The 27,613-nt window shown below is 51.8% G+C and overlaps 11 protein-coding genes across 11 annotated transcripts; 4 read left to right on the top strand and 7 right to left on the bottom strand.

Moving 5' to 3' along the window:
• Positions 1-1,356: 1,356 nt before the first annotated feature.
• M436DRAFT_45841 (60S ribosomal protein L9) lies at positions 1,357-2,125 on the top strand (the record flags this gene model as incomplete). The annotated part of the gene is made up of 3 exons (XM_013571933.1): positions 1,357-1,402; positions 1,498-1,979; positions 2,075-2,125. 3 exons carry the CDS (start codon positions 1,357-1,359, stop codon positions 2,123-2,125), a joined length of 579 nt encoding a protein of 192 aa, XP_013427387.1.
• Positions 2,126-2,618: 493 nt separating this feature from the next.
• M436DRAFT_46157 (glutaredoxin) lies at positions 2,619-3,561 on the bottom strand (the record flags this gene model as incomplete). The annotated part of the gene is made up of 3 exons (XM_013571992.1): positions 2,619-2,947; positions 3,000-3,213; positions 3,337-3,561. 3 exons carry the CDS (start codon positions 3,559-3,561, stop codon positions 2,619-2,621), a joined length of 768 nt encoding a protein of 255 aa, XP_013427446.1.
• A 973-nt stretch (positions 3,562-4,534) lies between these two features.
• On the top strand, positions 4,535-7,238 carry M436DRAFT_46690 (putative potassium transporter; the record flags this gene model as incomplete). The annotated part of the gene is made up of 8 exons (XM_013572102.1): positions 4,535-4,639; positions 4,689-4,714; positions 4,769-4,983; positions 5,037-5,056; positions 5,112-5,501; positions 5,555-5,721; positions 5,769-6,123; positions 6,177-7,238. 8 exons carry the CDS (start codon positions 4,535-4,537, stop codon positions 7,236-7,238), a joined length of 2,340 nt encoding a protein of 779 aa, XP_013427556.1.
• A 731-nt stretch (positions 7,239-7,969) lies between these two features.
• On the bottom strand, positions 7,970-9,070 carry M436DRAFT_63846 (NAD(P)-binding protein; the record flags this gene model as incomplete). The annotated part of the gene is made up of 2 exons (XM_013572205.1): positions 7,970-8,895; positions 8,947-9,070. The coding sequence occupies 2 exons, from the start codon at positions 9,068-9,070 to the stop codon at positions 7,970-7,972; spliced, it is 1,050 nt and encodes a 349-aa protein (XP_013427659.1).
• A 658-nt stretch (positions 9,071-9,728) lies between these two features.
• Positions 9,729-12,527, bottom strand: M436DRAFT_46461 (uncharacterized protein; the record flags this gene model as incomplete). Its single annotated transcript, XM_013572058.1, has 2 exons — positions 9,729-11,816; positions 11,865-12,527. 2 exons carry the CDS (start codon positions 12,525-12,527, stop codon positions 9,729-9,731), a joined length of 2,751 nt encoding a protein of 916 aa, XP_013427512.1.
• A 459-nt stretch (positions 12,528-12,986) lies between these two features.
• M436DRAFT_72852 (chitin biosynthesis protein) lies at positions 12,987-14,413 on the bottom strand (the record flags this gene model as incomplete). Its single annotated transcript, XM_013572269.1, has 3 exons — positions 12,987-13,327; positions 13,358-14,279; positions 14,342-14,413. 3 exons carry the CDS (start codon positions 14,411-14,413, stop codon positions 12,987-12,989), a joined length of 1,335 nt encoding a protein of 444 aa, XP_013427723.1.
• A 3,944-nt stretch (positions 14,414-18,357) lies between these two features.
• Positions 18,358-18,953, top strand: M436DRAFT_46101 (cutinase; the record flags this gene model as incomplete). Its single annotated transcript, XM_013571979.1, has 2 exons — positions 18,358-18,413; positions 18,473-18,953. Coding segments are annotated over 2 exons (537 nt in total), but the record flags the coding sequence as incomplete, so codon positions are not given.
• A 1,123-nt stretch (positions 18,954-20,076) lies between these two features.
• Positions 20,077-22,116, bottom strand: M436DRAFT_81936 (uncharacterized protein; the record flags this gene model as incomplete). Its single annotated transcript, XM_013572355.1, has 3 exons — positions 20,077-20,748; positions 20,808-21,535; positions 21,609-22,116. The coding sequence occupies 3 exons, from the start codon at positions 22,114-22,116 to the stop codon at positions 20,077-20,079; spliced, it is 1,908 nt and encodes a 635-aa protein (XP_013427809.1).
• A 379-nt stretch (positions 22,117-22,495) lies between these two features.
• M436DRAFT_46177 (chromate transporter) lies at positions 22,496-24,221 on the bottom strand (the record flags this gene model as incomplete). Its single annotated transcript, XM_013571996.1, has 3 exons — positions 22,496-23,578; positions 23,684-23,944; positions 24,000-24,221. The coding sequence occupies 3 exons, from the start codon at positions 24,219-24,221 to the stop codon at positions 22,496-22,498; spliced, it is 1,566 nt and encodes a 521-aa protein (XP_013427450.1).
• Positions 24,222-24,795: 574 nt separating this feature from the next.
• M436DRAFT_46278 (5-methyltetrahydropteroyltriglutamate-homocysteine methyltransferase) lies at positions 24,796-26,138 on the top strand (the record flags this gene model as incomplete). The annotated part of the gene is made up of 3 exons (XM_013572022.1): positions 24,796-25,268; positions 25,334-25,494; positions 25,570-26,138. 3 exons carry the CDS (start codon positions 24,796-24,798, stop codon positions 26,136-26,138), a joined length of 1,203 nt encoding a protein of 400 aa, XP_013427476.1.
• A 93-nt stretch (positions 26,139-26,231) lies between these two features.
• On the bottom strand, positions 26,232-27,481 carry M436DRAFT_81933 (DUF1692-domain-containing protein; the record flags this gene model as incomplete). The annotated part of the gene is made up of 2 exons (XM_013572354.1): positions 26,232-27,334; positions 27,394-27,481. The coding sequence occupies 2 exons, from the start codon at positions 27,479-27,481 to the stop codon at positions 26,232-26,234; spliced, it is 1,191 nt and encodes a 396-aa protein (XP_013427808.1).
• Between the last annotated feature and the right edge of the window lie 132 nt (positions 27,482-27,613).

Raw genomic sequence — 27,613 nt, 5'->3', positions numbered from 1 at the left:
CTCTCTCTCGTCGTGCGAAGCAGAGCGTCTGAGAGGGCCAGCATGACCTCTAACTTTTTGACTAGGGAGGGCAAGCCTAGCTCGCGACCTCAACCGGTACATCCTCTGGCGAGGACAGGTCATTACACCAAAGGCGCAAGTCACTCCTGTTCTCTGAATCCTTTGTTGGAACCGACACTTCGCGTTCCAGAATCGTTTTAGGCATGAGAGCCTGTCCTTTGTGTTGTATGTCTGGAACAGCGACTCGTAAACCGGGTGAACGTCTTCAGCCAGAAGAAAAGGGACGTCAAGGCCAGTCAAAACTTTCGTGTGGTCCACAAGAGGGTCCTCCACGAAGGTGTTGAGCGTCGAGTCGTCGATTTTCTCGAGTCATGTCGCGCAGGGACGATGACAACGATCTTTTTGCAACTGTGGTTGCTGACTTTGTAGTCGAGGGTTTCTCGCGCAGGCCCGGGCGACCGTTGTCTGCGGATACTCTTCCGCCGACAGTGACTTTCATACGGCTTACAGTGGTCAGGTAGCGCAAGCGTACTCGACACACGGCGTATATACTCGGGGAATTGACGCGTGTGATCTCATGACAAGCTCGCACGCGCGGAGAGAGAAGAGAGATGTCGCGAAGTTGGAGGGCAGCGGATTATGTACTCCGCTTGTCGAGTCAGCACAGACCTTCCCAGCCACCAACCAGCCTCTGGAGTGAAATTTCACTACCACGCGCAGTACAGAGACGCAGATGTCGTCACGACAGAAATCGTCTATATAGATTCCGCGGTGCTGTTTATAGAAGTGATCTGGGTTGGATAGAAGTAGATTCAGGATAGGTGGTCTTACGACTGAAGGCCAAGTGGATGTATCTAAGCACGTGAGGAGGCAGAAAACAACATGTTCATCGCGCATAATCATCGCTCGAGGTTAAACCAAAGCCAACTTGGCCTTCCTTGCAGTATCGGAGCACATCCATCCCGCGGTCAGTTTTGATACATACTGCCTAGGTAAGGTAGGCAAGTGGTCGACAAAAGTGTATGGAAGGACGAAGGTAACATTTGTGTCTAGCTCCCACAAGAACAGCGCGACGACATACTTCGAGCTAGTAGAACGATTAGAGACCATCACTTGATTTGCGAGCAGTAACTAGTTGCCGGTGTCGATATTTCTCCTGTGTCCTTGAGGAGCAGACAGATGGCAGCGTGTGTAGCTGAGCTCGGGCCATCTTGGACTAACGCCAAGACACACAACTCGCTTGCCTGGCTTTTGAATTTTGGCAATTTCTGGCAGGAACCTCGAATCTGCGACCGTGAAGACGACCAGCGACGACCACTTCCCTTCGACACCTGTCAATCCAGTTATTTCGCCAAAATGAAGTACATTCACTCGAAGGAGACTCTCACCATCCCCGACGGTGGTACGTTTGCGCTTGCGAAGGAGGCCCTCTGCATCTTTTGAGAGAGAGACATGAGGGACGCAGAAATGAGCGCTTTGAACTGACAAGCAGCGCAGTCAAGGTCGACATCAAGACCAGACATGTCACCGTCACTGGCCCCCGTGGTGTCCTCGAGAAGTCCCTCCAGCACTTGGCTGTCTCGTTCTCGCACCCCGAGAAGAACGTCATCGCCATTGAGATGCACCACGGTGCCCGCAAGAACGTCGCCGCTCTCCGTACCGTCCGCACCATCATCTACAACATGATCGTCGGTGTCACCAAGGGCTACAAGTACAAGATGCGCTACGTCTACGCCCATTTCCCCATCAACGTCAACCTCGAGAAGAACAACGAGACCGACCGCATGGAGGTTGAGATCAGAAACTTCTTGGGCGAGAAGCTCGTCCGCCGTGTCATCATGGCCGATGGTGTCGATGTTGAGGCTTCCAAGAACGTCAAGGACGAGCTCCAGCTCACCGGTAACGACCTCGAGAAGGTCTCGCAATCCGCTGCCGACATCCAGCAGATCTGCAGAGTCCGCAACAAGGATATCAGAAAGGTGCGCCTACCTCTACAGCGTGCCTGCGCTACCTTCGACGGCTGCCGCACCGCTCTCTCCGGATCACAAGCACGCCTTGCTAACACACTCTACAGTTCTTGGACGGTCTCTACGTCTCGGAGCGTGGCAACATTGTCGAGGAATAAGCGAAAAACTTTGTTTCAACTTTGGCGAAAGACGGATCAGGGGACTTTGCTGCACTATGGGCTGCGTAGCGCTTCAATGAAAACGGGCAGATTTTTCGCGGACCAAAATTTCATTAACGACTTCAAAAAGAAAGACTCCTTGTTCTGTTCACTGAACGTCTCTGCTACACCACACGCCGACTACTCGAACGCCCAGCAGTGCGGCTTTGAGTTGTTTTTCGTACTTGATCGATACCGAAACTACGCCTCATAAACACCATATACCCGTCCGATGCACAACAGCAGACACACGCTTTGCGCCTGATGTATTCTCCTGTACATGGTCTCAAAAAAGGATCTGATGCCCTCTCTTTCTCTTCTTGTTCCTGAGCCTCCTATCCCGGTGATATATGTTGCAGTTCGAGCCTCCATGCTGAAAGGAAAGATTGACGAGTGATATTAATAAACAGAGGAAGGTACTGTTCTACCTTGATTTTTGGAGTCGTATCGAGACTCAGCTTCTGAACTCGCGAGCCGCCTTGGGCTCGGCCTTTGACACCTCCATGATGCGCTTGCCTCCCAAATCCTTGATCTGCTGCACCAGCTTGTCCTCTGCGTGAAGACCTGCGATATCGTCACCTCCACCAATGCTCTTGCCGTTGATCAGAACATTGGGAACTGTGCGTCTGCCTGTCGACTTCAGGAGCGCTGCTTGTAGTTGAGGGCCCAGAGGGTGGAGGTCGAGCTCTTCAACATAAGGAGCAGGCACAATGTTGTACTGCTCAAGCAGGATAGCCTTGGCCTTCTTCGAGTAGGGGCAGTAGCTCTTGGAAAAGATGACGACTGTATGCACCTGTTAGTAACTTTATGCGTGACTTGTCAGATCTAGACGTACTCGGACTCTTCTTCAAGATGGCATTTAGCTCAATCTCGACCTTGTGTTCCTCCTCGGTCTCGTCGGCATGTTCGGCTGGGTCAGGTTGTGCTCCTGTGTTTCCAACCTTTGCCACACCGTCATCCTTCAAGCCCTTCTCTCCCTTGATCATCTTCCTGCCTGCGACGCTCTTCTCAGCGGCATCGACAACTCCGTGGACGGCATCTTTGGCGCCCTCCTTGACGGTGTCAGCGACCTTTTGAGCTTTCTCGGCAGCCTCTTCGACGTCGACAGCAAACGGCTTCTGGTCCTTTCCGACTTTCTGACCGGGTACAGCAGCGAGGTCGGGATCACGGACGTTGGCGGCTTGCTTTTGTTTCTCGGCGGCTTCGTGGGCTTCTTGGATCTTTTGGTGGTTCTCTAGGTCGAGAGCTTCCTGGTGCTTTGTATCGAGAGCAGCAGCTGTGTTGGTATAGAACGGGCTGGATCGCGTAGATGAGGAAGCTGAAGAAAGATAGATGAAACTGAGGACGGCCAGAGCTGCCAGTAGGGCAAAGACCTTGACTCGGCGTTGCGAAGGCATGGTCGGGTGCTTAGGTAGGTTGTGGTTTTGATGATGGGGTAGATGTAGACAAAGGGAAATTGAACTCGTTGACTCGAGCAGTGATGATTGTTGGCGACAAGGTCGTCAGCTACAAGAAGGAAAGAAGCAGTTGGTCGCTGGTTGCGTGTAACCGTCGCAATGTCGATTGGGCCGCGGGCAGCGCTTGCGAGCGAGCCCCTGGCTCTCCACACACTTTTTGCCTGTCAACAAGCTCAAAGCAGCTCCTCTTCTCCTTGAACCTACATTCGACCTCGTACCATGTCCTAGGGCTCTACTTCTCAGGGTGAAGACTTGGTATTGAGGTTCATCTGCTTTGCTCGTTGCGCAGATCCAGAGTTGTCGGGACCCTGAGAGATCGACCTCTCGGGCCATCTGCTAACCACACTGCATCCGCCGCAACAATGCTGACCTGCTTTATGTACACCGCTCGATTCGACACACTATCATCCATCTGACACCGGCCGAGGCTGACATGTGCTTTGATGCCCCGCCGATAACTATCCGTACCTCACGTCTTTGTAAATCGCTTTACTTATGACATGGCTCCGTCCAACCCCAAGCGTCTACTGTATCGTTGCGCGATTTATCTTCCTCCCTACCGTCTCCCCGCGACCAATATCGCACTGCCACCACCACCCAGATACGGTGATGAACTGCTGCCACTATCACGGTGCTGCATCCGCCTAGTATTGCCTGCCGATTCGGCCATCTTGCTGTGCGTCCCACGTGCCCATGCTGTGACCCGACAAGGTGATTGTCCGTTACCATGTTTCGGGCTCTTCTTCAGCTTAAGTAGGCAGATGAGCTGCATTCCTACAATTTCGTTCTTGTCTTTGCCCCTCCATTGCTTTGTGTTACCTCTTTCTCTTCCTGCGAGCCCCATCAAATGAACGGGAACTGTCACGTACACTTTGACAACGAGACTCTGCAACGAGAACGGACGAAAGAGTCCATGGGTTCGCGCAAGAAGTCCGTCTCTGAGAAGGAAGCCGATATCGAGTCCGTCTGGTCGGATGAACCGTATGGCTTGGAGGAGCGCGACTTCAAGAAGAAGCAGGTTCGTGCTTGTTGCGCTCGTCAGCCGCAAGCCTTGCTGACCAGCCTAGACTTTCAAAGGGTGGACTCTGCTATAGTAAATGCCACTACCCATGCGAGCTGTGTATGGCTACTGACTACCTTCCGCCAGTCTTGCATATCAGTCGACAGGTGTAATCTATGGAGATATTGGCACAAGTCCTCTATATGTCTACTCATCCACATTTACCTCTGAGCCCTCGAGGGACGACCTTCTCGGCGCGCTGTCTCTGATCATTTGGTCATTGACTCTGATTGTCACATTCAAGTATGTCTTGATCGTGCTGGCTGCCGACGATGAAGGAGAAGGAGGTACTTTCGCCATATGTAAGCAACGATGTCTGTCTTTACACATTCATGACTTCTAACAACGCTGCTAGATACACTTTTATCCCGCTTCGTGAGTCCAGTACAACCAAGACGTCCTCTCTGGTGAAGCCTAACAATCCACACAGAGTGAAATCATGAAAAGAGATCCTCGAACATACCACGCCATAAAGATGGAAAGATACCCCAATGCGGAGCTTCCCAAACAAAGTCGCAGTATCAGAAACTGGCTTGAGAAGAGCAAAATTGCACATGCTCTGCTGAAGGTATTGGCTGTGTTCGGTGTGAGTCTGATCATCGCCGACGGCATCCTCACACCCGCACAATCTGTTCTCGGAGCTATCCAAGGTCTTACGGTGGTTGACGAGAATATCGGTAGCCCGACCATCATTGGTGTCAGTTGCGCTATCCTCGTCTTGCTGTTCCTGTTACAGCCTCTAGGTATACAAAAGCTTGCAAATTGCTTTGCTCCAATCGTCATCCTTTGGCTTCTGTTCAACGCCTCATTCGGTATCTATGTAAGTCTCGATACGCTCCGAGATCAAAGCACGTTTTCTGACAGCTGCATAAGAACTTGGTCATGCATGACTGGACGGTTCTAAAAGCTTTCTCTCCCTACTTTGCAGGCCTTTACTTCATGCGACTAAGGAAACAAGGCTGGCTATCGCTCGGTGGCATTTTGCTCTGCTTTACGGGTGTGGAGGCTCTCTTTGCTGATCTTGGTGCTTTCAGCAAGCGGTGAGTTTGAGCATTGCTTGATAGAAGGCCGTTCTGACAGTCAACAGTGCCATTCAGATTTCATGGCTCTGCCTTACGTTTCCGTGTCTTCTCCTAGCATATATCGGACAAGCAGCGTACATTTCGCGCACTCCTTCGGCATACTCGAACCCGTTCTTCGAAACTGTGCCTCCAGGCATGTTCTACCCCTCGCTTGTCCTTTCGATTCTGGCCGCCATTGTTGCTTCACAAGCGCTCATCACCAGCACTTTCCAACTGCTCATACAACTCATGCACTCTTCGTACTTCCCACAAATCAAGGCGACATATACGAGTACTGCTTTCCATGGTCAAGTTTACATTCCTCTTGCGAATTGGATCATGATGATCGGAACCGTCATAGTCACTGCCGTCTACAGCAACGTGAGTATATCAGTGATTGACTGAAAGAACCAGATCAGCTAACATGTTTCTAGACTACCAAGCTCGGTCACGCCTATGGTGTCTGTGTCATTCTCGTCACATTCATAACCACGAATCTAGTGACCCTGGTAGCCTTGATCGTCTGGAAGAAGAATCCCTTCCTCGTATTTGCCTTGTGGCTGCCTCTCGTCACTCTTGACGGCCTGTATCTTTCCTCTGCACTCACAAAAGTGCCCGATGGCGCATGGTTCACACTCCTCCTCGCCGTCCTACTCGCTTCCTTCTTCAGCCTCTGGCGCTACGGCAAAGAAAAGCAATGGGCCACCGAAGCCAAAAACCAAGCCCAATTATCCGAACTCGTCGCGTACTCCTCGAACAACCTCTCTTCGTCAACCGCCATCCCAGATGCCTCCGCGAAAAAGAGCTTCCACCTCTCCTGGCGCCACGGCGGCGGCGAGTTGACAGAAACAAAAGGCATGGGCATCTTCTTCGACAAATCGGGTACTGACATCCACGTCCCTCAAGTCTACGAACACTTTATCACGAAATTCGAAGCTCAGATGCAAGTGGTTGTGTTCTTGCACTTGAGAGCATTGTCAGAACCTCATGTGCATGAGGAAGAACGGTATACCATCGCACGCACACCATTACCCAATGTCTATCGCATGACCATCCGCTACGGCTACGTTGACAGGGTAGTAACACCTGACCTGGGCAAACTGGTCTACGAACAAGTGCGCATGGCAATTGTACGCGGCACAGTCCTCACTCGCCCCAAATCCACCATCCCAGAAACCGTCATCAGCAATGTGCACAACACCATCACCACTTTCGCCGCTGAGCCTTCCATCGCCGACAATACAGACACACACACTTCGGGTGTCACCGCAGCAATAACTTCCCGCCGCTTGCTAGCTCTGGACAATGCATTCAAGACACAAACTTTGTATCTGGTGGGTAAACAGCAATTGAGAGTTTACGAAGATACGACGATGGTGAAGAAGGTTTTGCTGCAGAGTTTCTTGTTTGTGAGGGAGAATACGAGGGCGAAAGTTGCGCAACTGGATGTTCCGGTGGAGAAGCTGGTCGAGGTGGGATTTGTAGGTGAGATGTGAGGCAGAGGGGAGTGAGAGGTAGAGTGGGAGTTCTGTGTATAGCGTGGGAAGCCTATGAGATTACGATGGATGTAGATAAAGGATGGTATAGTGATATGGAAACATCTGTGTCTGTTTGCTGTACATCAGTGTTGTCTTGACAAGCACTGGTCATGGTGATCGACGGGCGTTTTGGTCAGGGTCGTCCCTCAAGCATGGGCTCTGAAGCCGTCAACGACATTATCTGGTCCACCTCGAATCAATTCGGCTATTGGGTTTGCGTCAAAGAATAACATCATGTTAAAGAACGACCTTTGAGAACATGATACGGCTATATCACGAAATGCCTTCGCCAGACGCGAAATCTTGTTTTCTTGCTTCGTTCTCAGGCTGAGTGAGCTAGAAGTATGCAATCTTACGTTCAACTCTGGTCATTCTAAGCACAACATTATAATAATGTGGCCAAAAATCAGCTTGAACGAATAAGAATGTATCTCCTAACTATGCAGGAACGAGACAGGTAGGTAAATATGGATGTCGCAACCCAGCAAGTCAGTTATACACGCCTTCCTCTTCGGCAATCACCCGAAGCCTATCGATCACATTAACCAAGAGAAAAAGCAAACATTGCGTGTATCAAAGACTCGATCATCAATTCATTCTATAAAAAGTGGTATATGTACAAAAAAAAAACAAAGATCAGAACAGTTTTACTTTCTCCTTCAATATCGCAAAAGGGTATCAGCATCATTTTACTCGATCTTGATGCCGACCTTGCCAAAGTGCTTCTGGTCCCACTGGAACTGATAAGCCTCCTTGAGCTGCTCGAGCGTAAACACCTTCTCGTCGATAACGGGCTTGATGTTGTTGGCCTCGATCGCAGCATTCATCTCCTCAAATTGCTGTCTGCTGCCCACGTAGATACCGCGAACGGTGCAAATGTTGACGAGAGCATCAAGCAGGGTGGGTTGCTTGTCGCTGGTGCCACCGATGAAACCGATGATGGAGATAACGCCTTCGAGGCAGATGGCCTTGAGGGATTGCTCAAGGGTGTTGGGGCCACCGACTTCGATGATGTGGTTTACGCCGACGCCGCCGGTGAGCTTTTTGGCGGTCTCGCCCCAGTTGGGGTCGTCGCGGTAGTTGATGACGTGGTCGGCGCCGAGGGCCTTGAGTTTGTCGGCCTTTTCCTTGGAGGAGGTGGTCGCGATGACACGGGCACCGGCTGCCTTTGCGAACTGCAGAGCGAAGATGGAGACACCTCCAGTGCCCTGGGTGATGACCCAGTTGCCAGGAGTCAGTCTCTTGCCCTCGAGGCCATAGAGACCGTTCCAAGCAGTCAAACCAGCACAAGTGAGCGAAGCACCCTCAATGAAGTTGAGGTTGCTGGGCAGAGGGACAAGACCCTGCTCATCGTAAACACCGTACTGCTGAAGAGATCCATCAATAACACCGCCAGTGCCAGTAGCAATGGACTTGTTGTCAAGGGGACCAGCAATGTGGCCCTGGTTGAACTGGGTGATGACCTTGTCGCCGACTTTGAAGCGCTGGACATGCTTGCCAACGGCCTCGACGACACCAGCACCATCAGAGCCAGGAACGACGTTGTCTTCTTGGGGGAAGGGGTAGCCGCCAGCCGAGATGATCAGGTCGCGGTAGTTGAGGGAAGCTCCGTGGACTAAGTAGCAGGTTAGTATTGATCAATTGTGCTGCGATAAACACTACTCACACTTGACCAGAACGTCCTTGTCGCCAACCTCAGGCACAGGTGCCTCCTTGTTAAAGTTCAGGTTGTCGAAGGTACCGTTGCCCTTGCCCTGCACACGCCATTGCTGCTGAGTAGAAGGTGCCATTGTGTATGTTTTGATTCGAGTATTGATAGGAAGCAATAAAGATAGAGTTGGAATGTGGAAAAAGTCAATTGGAAAAGTACCTTACACGACCTTTTATATATCAATCAACGTGATGGTGATGGTCGAAGAAAAACATAGAATCGTAATGACGTTCATAGCTTTGCGCGGGGTGGAAGCATCAAAGCTTCTAGAACCGAGGGTGGTTTGTCATCGCCGCTCCAAGTTCGGAGGACTCGAGGGAAGGAGGCCTTGATTACGAGTCCTCAGACAAGACAGTCAAGAAAGCACACGGTTGCAAGTCTTCTCCATACCGTATCACAAAGGCATCTCGATGTCCCTTCACGTGGGTTGCAGGAGCAGTGCAGTGTGGACTGCGTGCGATGATAAACGGTACGGACGCGACTACGAGTGGATGTCCAAAATTGAACAGCAACTCTAACCGCGAAGTCTGCTGGCTTTAGCCGCCCGCACGTGTCGGCCACCTCTAACGGTTGCTAGGACAAAATAACAGTTCCAGCACGCCTGTCACATAATCACGCCGAGACAGCAGTCGTACCAAGAGGTTTTCGATTTCTAAGCATCGCCAGCAATTGTCTCAATAATTGCCGATGAGAGCAAGGATATGATAGGGTCTAGCAAATCTCCCTCACCAGATTGGTCATAGCTTTCGTCCATTCAAATCGCCAGCAACAACATCTCGCGTCCAGCTACCATCGATTGCCATGCTCACCTTCCTCAAGATCTTCTCACCACCGAAAAGAGCGCCGAATCTCTTGAGTCTCTCAGCCTCATCCATCATGACAAACCCAGGCAGGCCATAACGTTGCTCAGTTGAACAAGTTGGCATAGATTCAGGCGCGTTCAGCTTCTTCAGAACTACTTGAGCCGCAAACGCGTCCATACCTGCTTTCCTGAGGAACAATTCCCATGAGCTTTCATCTTGCAACAGCTGCACATCCGGATCATCAAGACCATAGCGAACCATGCTTGCAACGATCCAAGTCGCCAGTGCAGACTCATCTCCGGGAATATACATGACCTGTATTTCATGATTCTGTGCTGCACAGAAGTTGATGAGAGAGGCAAGTTCGCCACACTCGCGATTGTCCAACGGACGTTCCTGGTTGCTATTCTGCTCTTCATGCACCATAATGATCAGACGCTCATACCGGCGTGCAAGCTGTACAACACGCTCACGGACGACGTTTCGAGTGACTTGATATGGTAGGCTCTTCTGCATAAGCCTTTGCAGTGTAGTCAACATGAGTCCATGTCCAGGCGCTAGAATCAAATCGGCTTCATCGGCTTCTGAGGTCAGAGACGACGTACTACGCAACGCTCGAGCAGACGTGAAATCGCGCTCGATGTACTCGGTCATGCAGCTTAGACGTGAGATCTCCTTCATCAAATTTCTTCTTGCGAACATGGTTGACGATAAAACGAAAGTCCGTAATGGCATGGGTGTTGGCAAGGACGGTAGATGAATTGGTGTCGAGCTTGTTGCTTTGCTCGCATCGTTTTCTTTCTCAGTGTGAGCAACAGGTTTACCAGCGGGCTTGTCCACATGCTTGGGTAGGGTATGAGTCTGTGGCTTTGCATTGGTCTTTTGACCGGTGTGTATTTGCATGAAACGCTCTAGAGTATTGCTCGCCGAGAACGTGCTGGATGCCAAGGGTTGAGTTGCCATCGAAGTCCCATGAGATGGCAGAGGAATCAATCTGCTCGCGGTCGTCTTCGGGAGGGCGAAGAAGGATGATCGAGGCTGTGGAGTTGTGGCGGATTCGTGAACATCCGTCGTGCTAAGCGCAGTGCGATCCAGCACATCATCCGTCAGGTTGAGGCTACCTAGCATTAACGGAATCTCGACAGCCTCCATCTCTTCATCGTCGTCCTCACATGGATCCAGAACTCTCAGACCATCTAGCTTCCACCCTGAAGTTGTGTCTTGCGGCTCCTCGGGTCCAAATTTGTCCAGATGGTCGCAACCAATGTCTTCTTCGGGCAGGTCGCTAAGCTGCATGTCGAATGGTCGCCAACGTGATATGGCCCTATCAACTGTGCCAACATCGGGCCAGTGTTCGCGCGATCTGATGAACTCCCGCTTCAACATAGATACTAGTCCCTGCTGAGCCTCGAGTTCTGTCTGGTTGCCCCACGGTTTGCAAGCAAACACTTCCCATGGCGGTAGCGGACTTGTTGCGTCAACGGCGGGCACATCTACTCTCAGTATCGACTCTGCCTGTATCAGCTGCTCACCGTTGATGGCAAGCATTGCTGATTGTGCACCAGGCATGATGACTTGCTCAAGGAAATTGGATATTCCATATGTGTCGTTCGTATCACCCGAGGGAAAAGCTTTTGCGTAGTCGGGTATGGCAGTACAAAGCTCGTCTGAGAAGGTGAGTGTCTTCATCCTTTTCAATGGGGACGAGGACCCTAGAGCTGGAGATAGTGGTAGTTCGACCTTGTAATCCTCGGGCCTCTTGCGCTTCAATGGCGATTTGAAGTGGTTATCACTAACAGCCTCGATGTCGAAAGCTGAGATGTCTGACAGCCCGTCTAGAGAGAAGTCATCGTCCACGTCCATAGCGTCCGTGATCCTGGCAATCTCGGCCGGGACAGGGTCAACAGGACTAGTCGCCAATGGCATGCGGCTGATAGGTGAGTCCGGAACGCTGAATTGGAATGGAGAAGAGCATGGCAAAAGGGGTGATGTATGTCTTGCAGCCTCGTACTCTTGTCTCGCCTATTTCCGTTAGACATATGTCTCGGAAATATACACACACGGACTCACCTTCTTGTAAGGCGGTACACCGAGCTCCTGTGCCTCGGGCTCTTCAGGCATTGAAATGCATTGCTGTAAGAAGAGTATGTCATTCTTGTCGAGCTGCAGCTTCTCCTTCTTGATCTCTTCAATCAAAGTGGCAGGCAAACCAGGCTCTGGCCAGTACAGCGGTGCTGCTTGATCATCTTGCCAAAGAGCTTCGGACGATACTTCTTGCGAAGCTTTGTTTCGTCGTAAGTTCCGTGCCCGTATGAATCGTCGCTGCTCAAGTTCCGGATCTGTCGATAAGAGCAGTGGCTCGACCTTGTGATCAAGTGACGTGTTTCGTTGTCGTAAGATCTCAGGGAACGGCGCGACATCCAGCGAAGCAACCTGTTTGAGAAATACAGCACTCTGGAGATCAATGGTCCATTTTTCTTCGAGGTCGATTGTGTCTGGAAGCTTGAATGGTGGGAGCTGATTGGCCTCAAGATCAGGGCATTCCCAGAATGCGATTGAGTGAGTGACATAAGATGACAGAGGGTAGAGGGCAGTGTAGTCTTTGCTTAAACCGTAGTATCTGGCGTATTCGATCAGGGAAGGTTCCTCATCGTCCGCGTCCGAGGAGGCGTTGCTTCTTTGATCTATGGTCTCATCGTAGTCAGAATCCATTGTGACTAAAGAGCAGTCCATGTAGAAAAAGGGCAAGAAATAATATGGAGGTTGTCACACTAACAGAGTTGCAACAATGTCGATCGAGTGCGCATTGCATTCAAAGAAAGATGGAAGGTGCAATTTTCACGAGGTGTAGCTCTTTCCCTGAACACTAGCCAAATAGGAAGTCGCCTGGTCAATCCGTTTTTCACAAGGCAGGAACGTCCTCTGTAACAATGTGATCGGCAGAAGCGATAAATCAAATCAAATCAAATCAAATCCGATCATGTTTATTTGTTTCGCCACGATTGTCGATCGGAACGAGTGATTCACTATGACGGCCATTGATCAGGTTCCATACTGTATGGAGCAAGAATACGACTGTGATTCAGACAAGCCCAACAGGCTACAAGGAAATGAAAAGCTTGAAAATACACAATGGGGGTATGACTATGGGGAGAATTCAGATAAAAGCGAACACAGAGCATGGCAACTACTTTACAGAGCAACATCATCGAACTCGCTTGGTCCCTTGGTAGATGGCTCCTCAGCATGAGGTATACCAATAGCTTTGAGATTGTTGACCGAAGCAGGCTCGACAGACTTCTCCTCGGTTTCTGCAGATGGTTCTGGAACAGCGACAGATTCTTCGACGGGGTCGGAGCTAGCTTGCACCTCATGTGTTGGCTCAGAAGATTGTTCTTCTACACTGCTTGGGAGGTTGCGGAAAGGAAGATCGGAAACGGGCTTTTGTTGAGTATGTTGCGCAGAGGGCTGCTGGACTTCAGGCACAGAGTCTTCCTTGGGCGGTGTGGGAGGAGCAGTATCGGCGGACCCGTCTTTTGGTAGAGATGCAGGAACAGGCTCACGCTGAGGAGTAGGGATCTCGGGATGTTGAGCCTGCTCGGGTGTAGGTGGTGTGTGTTCGATACGAGGACTGGCGAGTGGTGGATTGACTCTGAGTTGCTGTGGCTGTATCTGGAGGTGTTTTTGCGGAGGTTGCGATTGGGCGGGAGCTTGTGATTGGGTCGAAGGTCGTCGTGAGTCGGAGTTGACCTGAGGAGAGGGCAAGGGTTGGCTGGTGGGACCAATGTTCCGTAGCTTGGGATCAGCGTCGAGGTAGTAAGCGCGGACACCGACTATGCGTCCTTCGCGTTCGCAGCCCTTGAGCCAGTCGGGCACAACGACGGGAACGTTCATATCGCCAGCCTTCTCCCAGGCCTGACCACGGCCCTCGGTACAGACAAAGTGGGTTGTGTCGATGCGCAGCGTGTCAATCATCTTTGCGCCAATGCGGTCAACGGTGGCCTGCAGGTCGTCGCGCAGTTGCTGAGGCATGATGCCGGGTGTGATGGTAATGCCGGTCAGGTCGGTCATCTTGTGAGTGCGAACGGTAAGACGGTCGCTGGTGTATGTGCCGGCCGAAGTGCGCAGGACAAGGTGGAAAGTGTATTCGCTATCGACAGCCAGACCCGAGATCTTTGTGCTCAGCTTGTCGCGGGGGATGTTGCCAGCCTTGCTGCCGTTACGGTATAAGCTCAGACTGCGCAACTCTGCGGTCGCCAGCTGTACAGGGTCCCATTCGAGTACGACCGAAGTCTGGGTGGCATTGCGACAGCGTAGGATGGGAGCGGACGGAGAGTGGATGCCGAAGGTCGAGTAGATGTCTTCCTGGAGAGCGTCGAACTTTTGGACCGCCTTCTCTTCAGCGGGCTCATTACGAGCTACGTTGATGTCTACGATAGAGCCCGAGGTGATGTCGGCGGGCAGCAGAATGGACGGGAACTCGATCTGTGGTGCGCATTAGTCTTGCCCGGCATGTCTCGTTTCCATTCAGAGCCATGGATTCGTACCAATCGCTTGTCCTCGGTAAGCAGTACTGCCACACCGGCATCGACCTTGCCCACAGTCAGTGACACGAGCATTTTTGAGTATAATCAATGTCGTTGACTGTCTGCTATAGCCGCGTGTTGATGTGAGCTGGCCTTGAGAGAGCAGGGTCCAAGCGCGTCCCTCGAAGGCGTTGGCATCAGCATCACCTGCCAACACACACAAACAACTCCAATTCCTATCTACACGATCTAGAGTTTGATTTTCTCTGGTCCATCTCTCTACGAATCTGTATGGACTTCAGGTCGCCTGTCCTCCCTCCTCAGACTACTGCTGTATGCCCTACGTCTTATGATGCCATCGAACACATTTGAGAAGCAACAACATGAAAGCTCCCTTGACGCACATTCCTACTCGCTTTCCGATACCATAACGTCTTGCGCTATCAATCAGACTTTTCTGTCTCGTATCTTCCCAGATGCAGCTATTTTGTCAGGACCACTTTCTTGACTCGCTCCAGCTTGGCTTCGCTTGCTCTTGTGACCGCCACAACCTAGACCACAAAACCATTGCTTTGCAACATTTCATCGTGTAGATCCATCCTCAAGCCCTCCAAGCACCAGATAATGGTCGCCGAGGCTCTCAACACTTTCAGACTGCCCTGAACACGGTGCCACCCCAAGGTATCATCTATCGCTTTTGGCTAGGGCAGCAATCACACCATCAACCTCAGTATCAGCTTCGCTGCACATCCGGCATACCGGTCGCGGCTCAGAGCACCATGCCTTGGCTGGTTCTAACAAAAGCAATTCTGGGCATCAATCATTTTTTGCTCGTCAATGCTTTTGGAAGGCCTCGGCTCACAACAAGTACGGATGCTTCGGGTAAGGTGCATGTGTGTAGGTAGGTATGCTCTTTACTTGCGATGAGAGCGACATAGGCTAGCATCTAGCATACTTCCCCAGGACCAGTTCTGACCCACAATGCTATCCCTTGTATCAACCGTCTCTAGCTCGTCCGAAGAGCAATGTGATCGACGCACGCAAGTCTTCTTTGCGTATAAAGTTCATCATTCTGCCTCGGACGGAGAATAGCCCTGGGGCAGCAATATCTGCAAGAGCTCACTCACAGCATCAGACGAGGTTTCGATGCAGGTCCTACAAAAAGCAGCATGATTGTGGTCGTCGATCACAATTAGTGTTCCTCTCGTACGTGGATGCGAGGTGCATGAAAACAGGTTAGGGGTGTCAACCATGATGACAGTCGATGTTTGATCAACAAACTCAAGTTCGACTTGGTTGAGGTCGGGGTGAAGAGTCGACAGACCTCCAAACAACCAGAGCTGTCTCGAACCAAAATGGACCAAACCTGTAGTCAAGATTTTCCAGTTTCGTTTGACAACCACTGAAAATCCCACAGACCTCTTCCCGCATGATGGAACAATAGCGTCAAATGGTCTGGGGTAGGTATGCATGCGTGCCTTCTCGAGAGGCCCTGATGGCCATCCCAAAGCAGAAGGGGGATCTCCGTCACTTGTGACTATACGATCGACCGGCAAGCAACAAGGGAGCGTGTGGCCGAGCTGGAAATAGTTCGGAAGGCACCGCGGCTGTTTGAAGTTGACGGTGGTGATGGATGAAACGTGCCAAGCAGAAGCTTACCCCAACTTCATCCCAATGCATCAGCTGTAACAATAACATTCAGACACTTGCTCTTACCCTATGCTGCTCGAAAAGGTCCAGAAGACTATTGCGGCAATGACTCGAGGACTTCTCGGCTGAATCCTACTCACGGGACTGTAATTAGCAGATGAAAGGTTGTCATCATGGGAGCAAGTTCTGACGGCTTGAGCGAAGCATTTGCTGAAACATGAGAATCTTGCAAAGACGATCAATCATCCTCATCGACCAAAAGAGGAAGCCCGTTCTTCCCTTACGGCCGCCTGCATATCCATTTGGAGTCGTTCGAGTTGATTGAAATTAATTGATCTCCCACTGACACATCGGAGTTCTGTTTGGAAGCCGTGCGGATGGCGTTATTGCCATTTTGGGAGCATCTGACCCCAGCTCAAGTCAAGGCCGTCTTCAAGTTTCAGCCACCTACAGCTCCACAACCTGTAACACCATCCGATCTGGCCTTGCTGCTAAGGCAGTTTACTGTTTGAAGTCTCTACCAAGCCTCGGTAGTTCAACCTTGTCAGCTCACAGACCCCGACCAAGAGTCAGTTGCAGTCAGTCGCTCAAGCATGCTCAAGCAGAACATGGTATAAGTATCTGCTCGTTCTCCAACAGGAATCGATTCATCCAGCATCACAGTTCCTTCTTTCTTCCTTCCTCAGGTTTCAACTGTTCAAGCCGGTCTCGACAGTCTCATTCGTTATTGCCTCTTTTTTTATTACATCTTTCAATCACTACAACAGAAAATCAACACAACTCTTCGACAATATGAGATACTCACTTACAACCGCAGCTCTGGCCTTTGCCATCTGCTCTATCGCTACCCCTGTCCCCACCTACGGTTCCTACGGTTCTCTGTCTGGCACAGGGTCTGCAGGCGCTTCAGGTGGTGCCTCCGGCAACACTCAAGTTTCTCCCGCCGCTGGAGCAAATGCTGGAGCATCGGGCTCAGGAGATGCCGGTCTTCACGCAGGAATCGGCGCATCAGGAGATGCCGGGCTTCACGCTGGGCTTGGTGGCAATGGAGATGCTGGGCTGCACGCTGGGCTTGGTGGCAATGGAGATGCTGGGCTTCATGCTGGGCTTGGTGGCAACGGAAATGCTGGGCTTCATGCTGGGCTTGGAGGACTTGGTGGTCTCCTCGGCGGCTTGGGCGGCCATGGCGGTCTTAGCGGTGATGCCAATGGCAAGGGAGGAATCGGTGCCAATGTTGGAATTGGAGGCGATGCAAAGGGAGGCGCTGGTGCCAACATCGGAGCTGATGGCAAGGGAGGCTTGAACGCTGGAATTGGAGCCAACCTCGGAGGTGGTGGTAAGGGGTCAGCTGGATTGGGCGCAGGGCTTGGAGGAATCGGTGGTCTTCTCGGTGGCCTCGGTTTGGGCGGCCATGGCAATGCAGGTGCTCACGGTGGTCTCGGAGCCGGGGTGGGACTAGGTGGAGATGCTTCTGGCAAGGCTGGAGGCGATACTGCAGTCGATGCCTCAGGAAACGCCTCGGGTGGTGCTTACGGCAACGGTAAGCCTCCATCAGGCGACAGCTCTGCCCCTCCTTCAGACACTGAGACCGATGCTGCATCTGGAACTCCCACCACTCCCGATGCCTCGTCTCCTTCCGCATACGGCTCTGACAGCTCTTCGCCCGACTCAAGCTCGCCTTCAGACACTGAGACTGACGCTACATCTGGCTCAGCTGCCCCGTCTGCTCCCGCCAACACTGATGCTGCTTCAGCACCTATGTACGGTTCTGACAGCTCGGCTCCCACTCCCAGCGAGTCTGCAGTCGATGCTGCATCTGCCTCAGGAGCCTCCGCTCCTCCTCTTGCCACTGGCGCATCCGGCAGCACTTACAAGTCATACATCAAGAAGCGTACCTACGGCGCAGCTTCTGGGGAGGCATATGGTGCACCTTCGGGAGCATCTGGCGGTCTTGGGGCCCTTACTGGCGGAAGTGGACTCGGTGGACTTTCCAGCTTGGGCGGACTTTCCGGAGGCCTTGGTAGCTTGACCGGTGGAAGTGCTGGTGGCCTCAGTGGTCTTACTGGTGGTCTCAGCGGCTTGACCGGTGGTCTCGGCGGCTTGACTGGGGGACTTGGTGGATCTGGAAGCGGTTCGGCCGGAGCATCAGCCACTGGCTCGGCTGGAGCGTCAACCAGCGGCTCGGCTTCTGCTGATGCATCTGGAAACGGTGCTGCCTCGGGAGGTCTTGGTGGACTATTCGGAGGCTCATCTTCAGGTAGCCAGTACTCTAAGTAGGATTGTCAATACACATCGCTAATAGCGGTCTAGGTTCTGCTACAAATGGCTTTGGCTCTCTCGGTTCTCTCGGTTCATTGACTGGTGCTGCTGGCGGCGCTGTTTCCAGCAACGATGTTACCGGTAACACTGGATGCAAGAAGACCACCTTCATCTTCGCTCGCGGGTATGTGAAACTCTTCTCAAACAAACCATGATTCAAAATAGCTGATCATTCTTCCACAGTACCACTGAGATGGGCACTCTCGGCTCCATCGTCGGACCCGGTCTCGCCTCAGGCCTCGTAAAGGATACCGGTTCCTGCGCCGTCCAAGGCGTAGACTACCCAGCCGACGCAGCCGGCAACGCCAACATGGGAGCCTCAGGTGGCCCCAAAATGGCTGCTCTCGTCAACCTCGCCCTCCAACAATGCCCCGACACCAAGATCATCCTCGGCGGCTACTCTCAAGGTGCCATGGTGGTCCACAATGCGCTCAACTCCATCGATGGTTCCAAGATTGCTGCTGTGGCTGCTTTCGGCGATCCCATGAACGGACAGAGTTTCAAGGGTGTGGATGACAGTAAGGTGGTGAGATACTGTGGTTCTACCGACTTTGTCTGCGATTTCAGCGGTAAGACTCAGGGAGCTGGATCGCATCTTTCGTATGGCTCGAACTTGGCTGAGGCTTCGTCTCGTCTGTGTCAGATTGTGGGTGTCAAGGCTTAAGGTGTCTTGTCGCAGCAGAGCCGTGACACAAGAACGAAACGAGAAGGTATTTCGCTGATTTCGTTTTCTCCGGTTGTATCTCTCCCTTTCTCTGTTTCTCGAACCAAAGCAACTTGGTTTAGCCACTCTTTTGACGTTCTCAGTACGCGGCATATATGGTTATACAGACACAGTAGTGGTTATATGAGTAGCTCTTATCAGTATGTCAGTCTATAAAGCTCCAGTAATCAAGGCAACATGTCTTTTCTCTCATCTCTCTTGGTTGTCCAGTGTGCAAGGTGTATGCAGAGTTCGTGTTTACAATATCTTTCAACCAGAGTATACGAAGTAGGATGTCTGGTCTTGATAAGGACCCAGTGCATTTGAACATCGGGACCTCAATGATCCCCGGACTGCCTCGCTGAACGGCGTTCCCGCCTCATGATTGACGTCTCGTCCCTCTTGCGCCGTCAAGGGAGCATGCCCAATGCCATCTCTCAAGGACGGTCTTCTCACCGTCGACATTCCAGGAAAGAAGAAGAAGAAGAAGAAGAAGAAGAAGAAGAAGAAGAAGAAGAAGGAACTCGATGCTTACCTTTTTATGTGCAACCAGTAAAGTCCTTGCGTCAGGCAGTGAGCTGTGTAGGGATGCAGTCATTCCATCAACCCCTGTCTAGCCATGATAAAGAGTAATCGGTCCCCACTTTTCGAAGGAAACACGTACGCATTTGTGTTGTAATGGTTGCAACTCCCGTTCTAACAATATCCTCCCCGTGTGCAGGACTATGTTACGCTGACGGCCATAGAGATGCACAATCCCCTTGGTGAAAAGAAGGCTTCCACAGAGAGCTCATGAGGAAGCGATGATATCAGGGGCTCTCAGTGGCTGTCAATATTATTTAGTAACAACCATGCATTGTGATAGCTTTAACTTTGCCTTACCGTTATCATGAGAGCAGGCGGTAGTGACAGCCCTGGCGGTGGGAGAGTGCGTTGGCTCGCATCGGGACGGAGACTGGACAGAAACCACCCATGATTGCGTTGACGATGTGTGGTTTATGGACTCCGCTGCACGGGATGCTTGACCCATGAGGCGTCCGAGCGAATCAACAGATGGACGAGCAGCTACTATGGACTGAGCAGCCTACTCCAACTCTGTTTCCATGTCGTTTCCAAAGGATGGAGCAAAGCAACCCTTGATATACTTGCCATATATGACCGAGACACTGACGACAGTGACGCTGCCGCGGCCGTTGATGTGCGATGCCAACGCTAATGCCTCGCGGACATGATCTTGATCGTGTAACTTTGTGGCTGATTGGCTGTGTCGAAAGATGAAGGTCAGATGGACCTTGCGGCGCTGAGTTGTGGCAGCATATAACTGCTTGAGCAGTTGGGGTGACGGGAGCTGGCTACGTGAGGCATACGCGGGTGCAATGGGAGGAAATAGATGTGCCGCTGGATCTGATGTCTCGTTGGAAGGAAGCTCAGTAAATTTCCATGCCTGAATCTGGACACTGTGAATGGACCCCGCTGTGCGACCAGCCGATGCCTCGGGGTACCGCACTGCCATTTGTAGACTGCGAATTTTGGTCTTCCAGAGGATTAGAAGATCGCTGGTGGTGAGAGGTACAAGCTCGAGAAGAGCGGAGTCGTACAAAGTATCAGAAGCAGAATGCGATACTCTATAGAGGAGGACATCGCAAGGATCGAAATAGCAGGCTGCTTGGGATGGCCACCAGATGATGGCTTGTGGCGAAGGAGAAAGGAAGATGGGTCGAAGTTGCTCAGGATGCGGGTCGTGTGCGAGCGGTGACTGGATGAAACAATATGGGCGTAATGGGATCGGGGGTCGGGAAATCCTTTCAAACAGACGTGATCTTGGTTAAGGGCGGCTGAATCTGCCTGGTACATATCGGGTGCGTGGACCTTCGAGTAATGCTGGCGCATTAGGGCATCCGTGTCATACTTGGAACGACATTCAGGGTGGCTGCAGAGATGCATGCCGTCTCGGTATAAGTCGGGCAAGGGCGCACGGGGAGCAAAGTAACAGTCGAAGAGGACGTGGTGTCTTTGTTGAAGGGGATCGATGAATCCAAGCCGGCAACCAAATGGACATCCATGCAGGCCCATCTCGAACATCTCGATACCGTGGAGGAGAGCGTGTTCCACAGATTGCTCGTATGTCAAGCCATTGTCGAAGGCTTCGTGGCATGAACGGGCCGGGCATGTGAATCCAAACAATCCGTTAGGACGGAGAGTATGTGTAACCATTGTAAGGGTGGATGCCGTCTGTCGACCGATTGTAGAAACACTAAGTGGCTTGCCCGATAACTTCACATCTGGCTCGGAGACTCCATCTCCCCAACGCGAACTGGCTTGACGGTGTCTGATGAATTCAGCGGCGTCGCCCTCTTCATCAGACGAATCAATGGGGCTAGAAGGGCGGCTTGCAGGATGGCGACTGCCCTCTTTCTTGACTGGCCTGCCTGATTTCTCAGTGATGGACGGACTGGTGTCGAGGTGGCGTTTGCCTTTGCTCATGGACAGACGATATGCGCCTGTGGCAGCGTGGTAGCCGGTGAGCATGTAGTCATTCTCCTCTTCCAGAGACCGGCGGAAAGTCGTCATGTGAGGACTTGGGGCCTGAGCGACGAGAAGGCGATGGACGGTCACTGATGGGATCATCCCGCTCGTCACCTGAAGACAGAACGATGGTCGGGCGAGGCTCGCGGACCTTGGATGCATTGGAGCGGGGAGGTGAAGGTTGACGCTTTATGATGGCGTCTCCCATCTTTGTCTCTTTCCACGCCTGTTTCTTGGATTCCGAGTGAGGCTTGCGTTGACTAGATGCACGGGATGCCGCGCGCAGTGCAGTCGAAGGAATGCGGCGGGAACTTGGTGGGGCATGCAAAGATGATGATGTGTCGTAGCCAGGGACAGGAGTGACAACGCGATCGTTCGATGCGAGTGTCTGTAAGCTGTAGATGTTGTTGGTTAGGTGAACTGAGAGAAGAGTAAACAGAAGAGTAAAGACGAGCACGTACTGTACGTTGGCAAACGCCTCTCCAATGCGATCAATTCTCCATTTGATCCCGTCAGATGATAGCACCTTGATACCAGGAAAGCTGCGGACTGGCGACTGGAGTTCCTCGAGGATGAATGTTGAGGATAGATGTGGCATGATACGCACGATGATTTCAGGGATATCCGAGATGGTTTATTGCTGCTCAGTGGAGTTCATGCTTCTTAATGAATGTACGGTGGAGAAGGAGATGAGCAGATGATGGTTTGATATGAGCTGAAGACGTGATGGAAACAAGAGTCAAACGGAGCTGTCGACCAAAACAAGGAAGGGACACCAGAGAAGGAAAGAACGAGGGGCCACCAAACAACGAGCTGTACCAGATCCTACCACTTTCTACCTCGAATCTCCACATTCACGCCTGATCTACGATCCTTGACAAACTCGTGATTGAAGGTGATTAGTGTGGATGAGACAATACTATACCCTCGACGTACAAACCTTCCGGACTCAAGGACACCAAAGGAAGGCCGACGCTTCAGAGTCCCAGAATCCGCTGGCCAGCAACACCATACCAACACAACCCCAACACCGCACCTCCCACGACCGCCAGCGCAGGAGGAACTTTGAACCACGCAGCGCCGGAATACGTAACCGCAGCAACAACAACCCACCAAGGATCTCCCGCCAAACTTTTGCCTCTGCCAGAGGTAAGAGTCAGGTATCCGATTTCCCAGAGACGATACACGGCAGCGAAGACCAAGCCCACGGCTGCAGCATTGATGCCGCGGAGAGCGGAAGCGACGATAGCCTTTGTGCGTACGCGTTGCCAGATCCCTGATATGGCGGTCGTGAGGGTGAGGCCAGGGAGGAAAATACCGACGAAAGAGAGCACAGCGCCTGCAAACCCTGGAGTGTGATGGGAAGAAGAAACGGCCAAAGCACCAAGATACACCGCAAAGTTGAAATTGGGACCTGGGAAAGCTTGAATGATGGCTAGACCAATGAGAAAATCGCGAGAGGATACCCAACCAGGCTCGACGGTGTATTCGCGGAGTAGAGGGATGACTACGGGCCCGCCGCCGAAGATTATGGTGCCGGCTAGGTACATGTTTGCGAAGAGGTCGAGGATCAAGGGGGGAGCGGTGATAGCACCTCGGGAGGCGAGGATGGCGGCGAAGGAGGCGAAGAAGAGGATGACGATTGCGATGCTTTGCCAAAGAGTGAAAGAGTACTTGTGGTCTTGTGATTCTGGCGCTTCTTCCGTAAGTCGTTCGGCAGCTTCAGCATTTGTGATGGCAAGCTTGGGAGGTTGTGGTGTTGCGGTTCGTCGCTGTGAGGATGACGCTCGTGATGCCGACATGTCCTGTAACGGGATGCTAGTTGTTGCAGTTGGCTGACTTTCTTCCGCCACACGCTGTCGGTTGATGCGTTTTTGCTGGCGTTTGGCCAGGGATCTGCCGATTGCGCGGCTGAGGTAGAGGTCCCAGATGACTGCTACCACACCACCAATCACTACCAAAACTGGGAAGTACCATAACGCCGAGTAGCAGAGTCCAGCACATGCGCCGAAGATGACCAAGATGCGAGATAGAGGATCAGTGATGGCCTTGGTAGCAAGCTTTTTGCAACAATTGCGTCAGTACGTTGTGAGCTATCGAGTAGCTCACGGCAAAGGACTTAAATAATGGAAAAAAGGAAGGGTTATAATTTAGAACCGACTCACCTGTATAGCCGCTAGAGCGATGATACCGACCGTCGAGGCATTCAAGCCAGACAGTAGACCATACACAGGACCAGGTAAGGTCTCACCAATCTTGGCAACACCGACGGAGAGCAGGAACATGCCAACAGCTCCAGGAAGAGACCAGAGACAGAATGCAAAGATAGCGCATACTAGACCAGCATGATACATGACAAGACTGTACAATAGCTTCGTACTTGCCGGTCCAGGCAGCGCTTGAGAAACGGCAAAAAGCTCTTGATACTAGATTCAATCAGCATAATCCTCAGGAAGTCTCCTATTTGTACATAGAACATACCGTCTGCTCATCAACCCACGCCGCATGTCCAGCTCTGCTTTCCACAAATCTTTGATGCAAGATTTGAAAATGAACAGGCGGCCCACCGAAAGCGGTAAATCCTAGATCCCAAGTCCTGAGGAACACATCTGCCAGACGGAAGAGCAAATGATTGGTATTCGGTTTGCAGGCATTGTTTGTATCTTTCTGATACTCATACACGGCGCGGAAGCTGAAGGGCATGTAGTCAGGCCTTAGATGGTCAAGTGCGTTTTTGATGTTCGAGTGCATGTTGTGTGATTGATCGCCCTCCAAGATTGGAGTCTTTGGGTAACAATGACAGGCGACCAAGGCATGATGAACTCATCTCTCTAGAGCGATTGATGTTTTGTCTCAACCCAGAATATGGCTTGGCTTTGAGGCTGTCCAAAGGAGAGAGCTTGCTTTGAGCCAATGAAATGCAAGGGAGATGATGGAATCGATAGAGAACGTCCAGTGGCTTACTCTGTAACGTCCAGATCGCATACCACCGCTTCCCAAAAAAGAACTGTCATAGAATCATTACATTTCATGTCAAAAAAAAACACCGTGAGGTCTTCCTACCTGTCAAGGAATATAAGAAGAATGCTCCAACGACCAGGTAATGCCGTGTATATCTGTGATTGTCAACCAACTGTAAGAATAACATCCCAACTCTAAAGTGGGGTAGCGGATCATCACCCCACATGGGAGCTCATACGTATCACCTCGACCTCCCCAGCTCTCTCCACGAGTTGACCAGATCCATTGAAAGCTTACAAGACTAACAACCGAAACCATGTCAGCACCAAAGAACCCTCCCTTCAGAGCCGAACACCTAGGCTCTCTCAAACGCCCAGACAACCTCCTCGCCGCCCGCCGTGATATCCACGAGCACAAAGCAACCCAAGACTCTCTGCCCGCAATCGAAGACAAAGCAATCGCCGACGTCGTCAAGATCCAACAAGAATGCGGGTTCCACGCTCTCAGCGATGGAGAATACCGTCGCCACATGTTCTGGGGCACTTTTTTTCCTTCTTTGAACGGCTTTACTGAAATCCAAGGACCTGATGCTGATATCTTTCGTGCATATGTTCCCGACATTGCTGCATTCTTGGAGGCCGATCATGTGCCAGGAGAAACGGTGATTTGTGATGGTAAGATTGAACACACGGGCAACAGCAGCTATATCGAGCAATTTGAGTATATGAAGAGTATTGTACCCAAGGAGCAGTGGGGGAATATCAAACTCACGCTTGCTGCACCGAATTGGTAAGTCTTTGATTCGCTGTGTTGCTTTTTGCCTATTGAAATCGGGGGGCTGACGAGTGGACAAGGTATCATTTGAGATACAAGACTGGCAAAGCTTACCCAAAGGATGTGTACGCCAACGATGAAGAGTACTTTGCGGATATTGCAAAAGCATACCAGATCGAACTTCAGATTCTCTACGACGCAGGCTTGAGAAATGCCCAAGTCGATGACCCAAACCTCGCTTGTACGCATCCCCATTCTCCGTTCCAGCCTTTGTAGACTCTTCATGACAAGCCTCAAAACTAACCTCCCTCATCAGACTTTTGCTCCGAAAAGATGCTCGACGGCTGGGCAGCAGACGAATCCAACACCCAAACCGCCGACGAGCTCTTCGACAGCTACATCTCCTTCTACAACAAATGCTTCATCCGCCAGCCAGACATGCACCTCGGCATCCACCTCTGCCGCGGCAACTTTGTAAACTCGCGCCACTTCAGCGAAGGCGGCTACGACCGCATCGCCACAAAGCTGTTCCAACGCCTCAATGTCAGCACCTACTACCTCGAATACGACACTGCTCGTGCCGGAGGCTTTGAGCCCTTGAAAGCACTGCCAAAGGACAAGTTTGTGGTTTTGGGTGTGGTGACTAGTAAGTTCCCGGAGTTGGAGGATAAGAAGGAGATGGTGGAGAGGGTGTTGCGGGCTGCAGAGTTTGTGGCGGAGGGTAGTGGGGAGAGTAGGGAGACGGCGCTGCAGAGGATTGGAGTCAGTCCGCAGTGTGGGTTTGCGTCGCATAGTGAGGGAAACCTGTTGACATATGATGATATGGTGGAGAAGTTGAAGTTGGTTAGGGCGATTGCTGATGAGATCTGGCCCGGTGAGCCTTGAGATGTTTTACCCATACACATTGGAAAGCGATTGGATAGCACAAGCATATTTGGAAAATTGGAGGAATAGCAGTTAATTTGATTGTCACAAAATCTAATTCTTGTCCATACTCTTTCTCCCCGTCAGAACACCGCCGTGTCCATCTTGTCTCCTCTGCCTCCTCCTTCCCGCAACCTCATTAGCCCACTCCTGAATCTGGAAGACCCAGCCACCGGCAACCAACACACCGCTGACTACATTGACCAATCTGACCAACAGACTCAACAGGCCACCCCACTCCTCAGCAATCGTCAACATCAGAGGCTCGATGTCAAACTTGACAAAAATACCAGGGACCTGGCGTTCCGAGACGACGTGTGATTGCTCAGTGACGGCGTATTGATTGGTGAAGATTGTGTTGCGAGGCAAACGCACTTGCGGAACCGAATCATCGCCAGAAGACAACGGGACAGCCGCATCAGAGTATTTCTGCAGAGCCCCCGGGTTATCCGTATATACAGTCGGCACAACCGAAAGATAGTACTGGAACTTTTCAAAGTGCTGCTCGGTAGCGGTGCGCGTATTGTCCAGCGGATTGTTCAGACCGGGGTAGAAAGGACCGAAACTCAATTCATTGATGTAATGCGTAAAGTTGAAGGACGAGTGATCCAGGTGTTGGCCAAACTCCATGTAGCCGTGTCCGCGAGCGGTGATGTGGAAATCTCCTTGGACCTTGTTGAGCTCGAGACTGCCAAAGATGCGGCAAGAATCGGGGGAAGCACCCCTGCCCAATCTCGGTGTTTTTGCATATTTTCTCTTCTTGCGGGCAGCGCCCAGGTAATCGTGAACATCCTCCTCTTGATAGTCGACACCGCCTCTTTCGGCTGCGCTGCTGCCGAGGGAATGGGCGCCTTTGATGTTGTCCCAGTGGGACCAGATGGTGGGGTCGCGGGACAGAGCTTGAGATGCCATGATGCGATCGCCAGAGGCATCTTGGACGTTGAGGTGTAGGTCGTCGCACTTCATGGCGACGACAATGTCGAGGTTGAGTTGCAGATTGTGCGAAACGCCCTTTTCGACGCTGAAGGTGTGGTGTGTTTCGCCCACGTACCAGCGGCGCACCTCGGTCACTGCCAGCAGGAGCGAGGCCACGGCGAGGAAGAGCGTCCACACTCCTCCATTCTGTGTCTTTGTCTGGTACGAGGGTTTGGTTTTGGCTGTGCGGGAGACGGTCAGCGCGTGTGCTCTCGTAGAAGAAGAAGAAGCTGGCACGTACGGAAGGCGTCAAAGGCTTTTACGACCGAAGAGGCCTTTGACTCTCCAAAAGCTCCCTCGTCGAGCCCATGGTCGGAAAAGCCATTCATGTTGACGGGATTGACATGTGAAAGAGTGAAACTGTTGGAAGGCCACCTAACAAGTCCCTGACATGTTTCACCCCGCATTTTGCACCATCTCCACATCAACATCAACCTTCTGTTATCCCCGATCTCACTTTG

The sequence above is a fragment of the Aureobasidium namibiae genome (assembly GCF_000721765.1).
Source record: "Aureobasidium namibiae CBS 147.97 unplaced genomic scaffold scaffold_8, whole genome shotgun sequence".
Taxonomy (NCBI): Eukaryota; Fungi; Ascomycota; class Dothideomycetes; order Dothideales; family Saccotheciaceae; genus Aureobasidium; species Aureobasidium namibiae.
The sequence above is the reverse complement of the archived record's forward strand: the minus strand, read 5'-3'. Positions and strand labels throughout refer to the sequence as shown.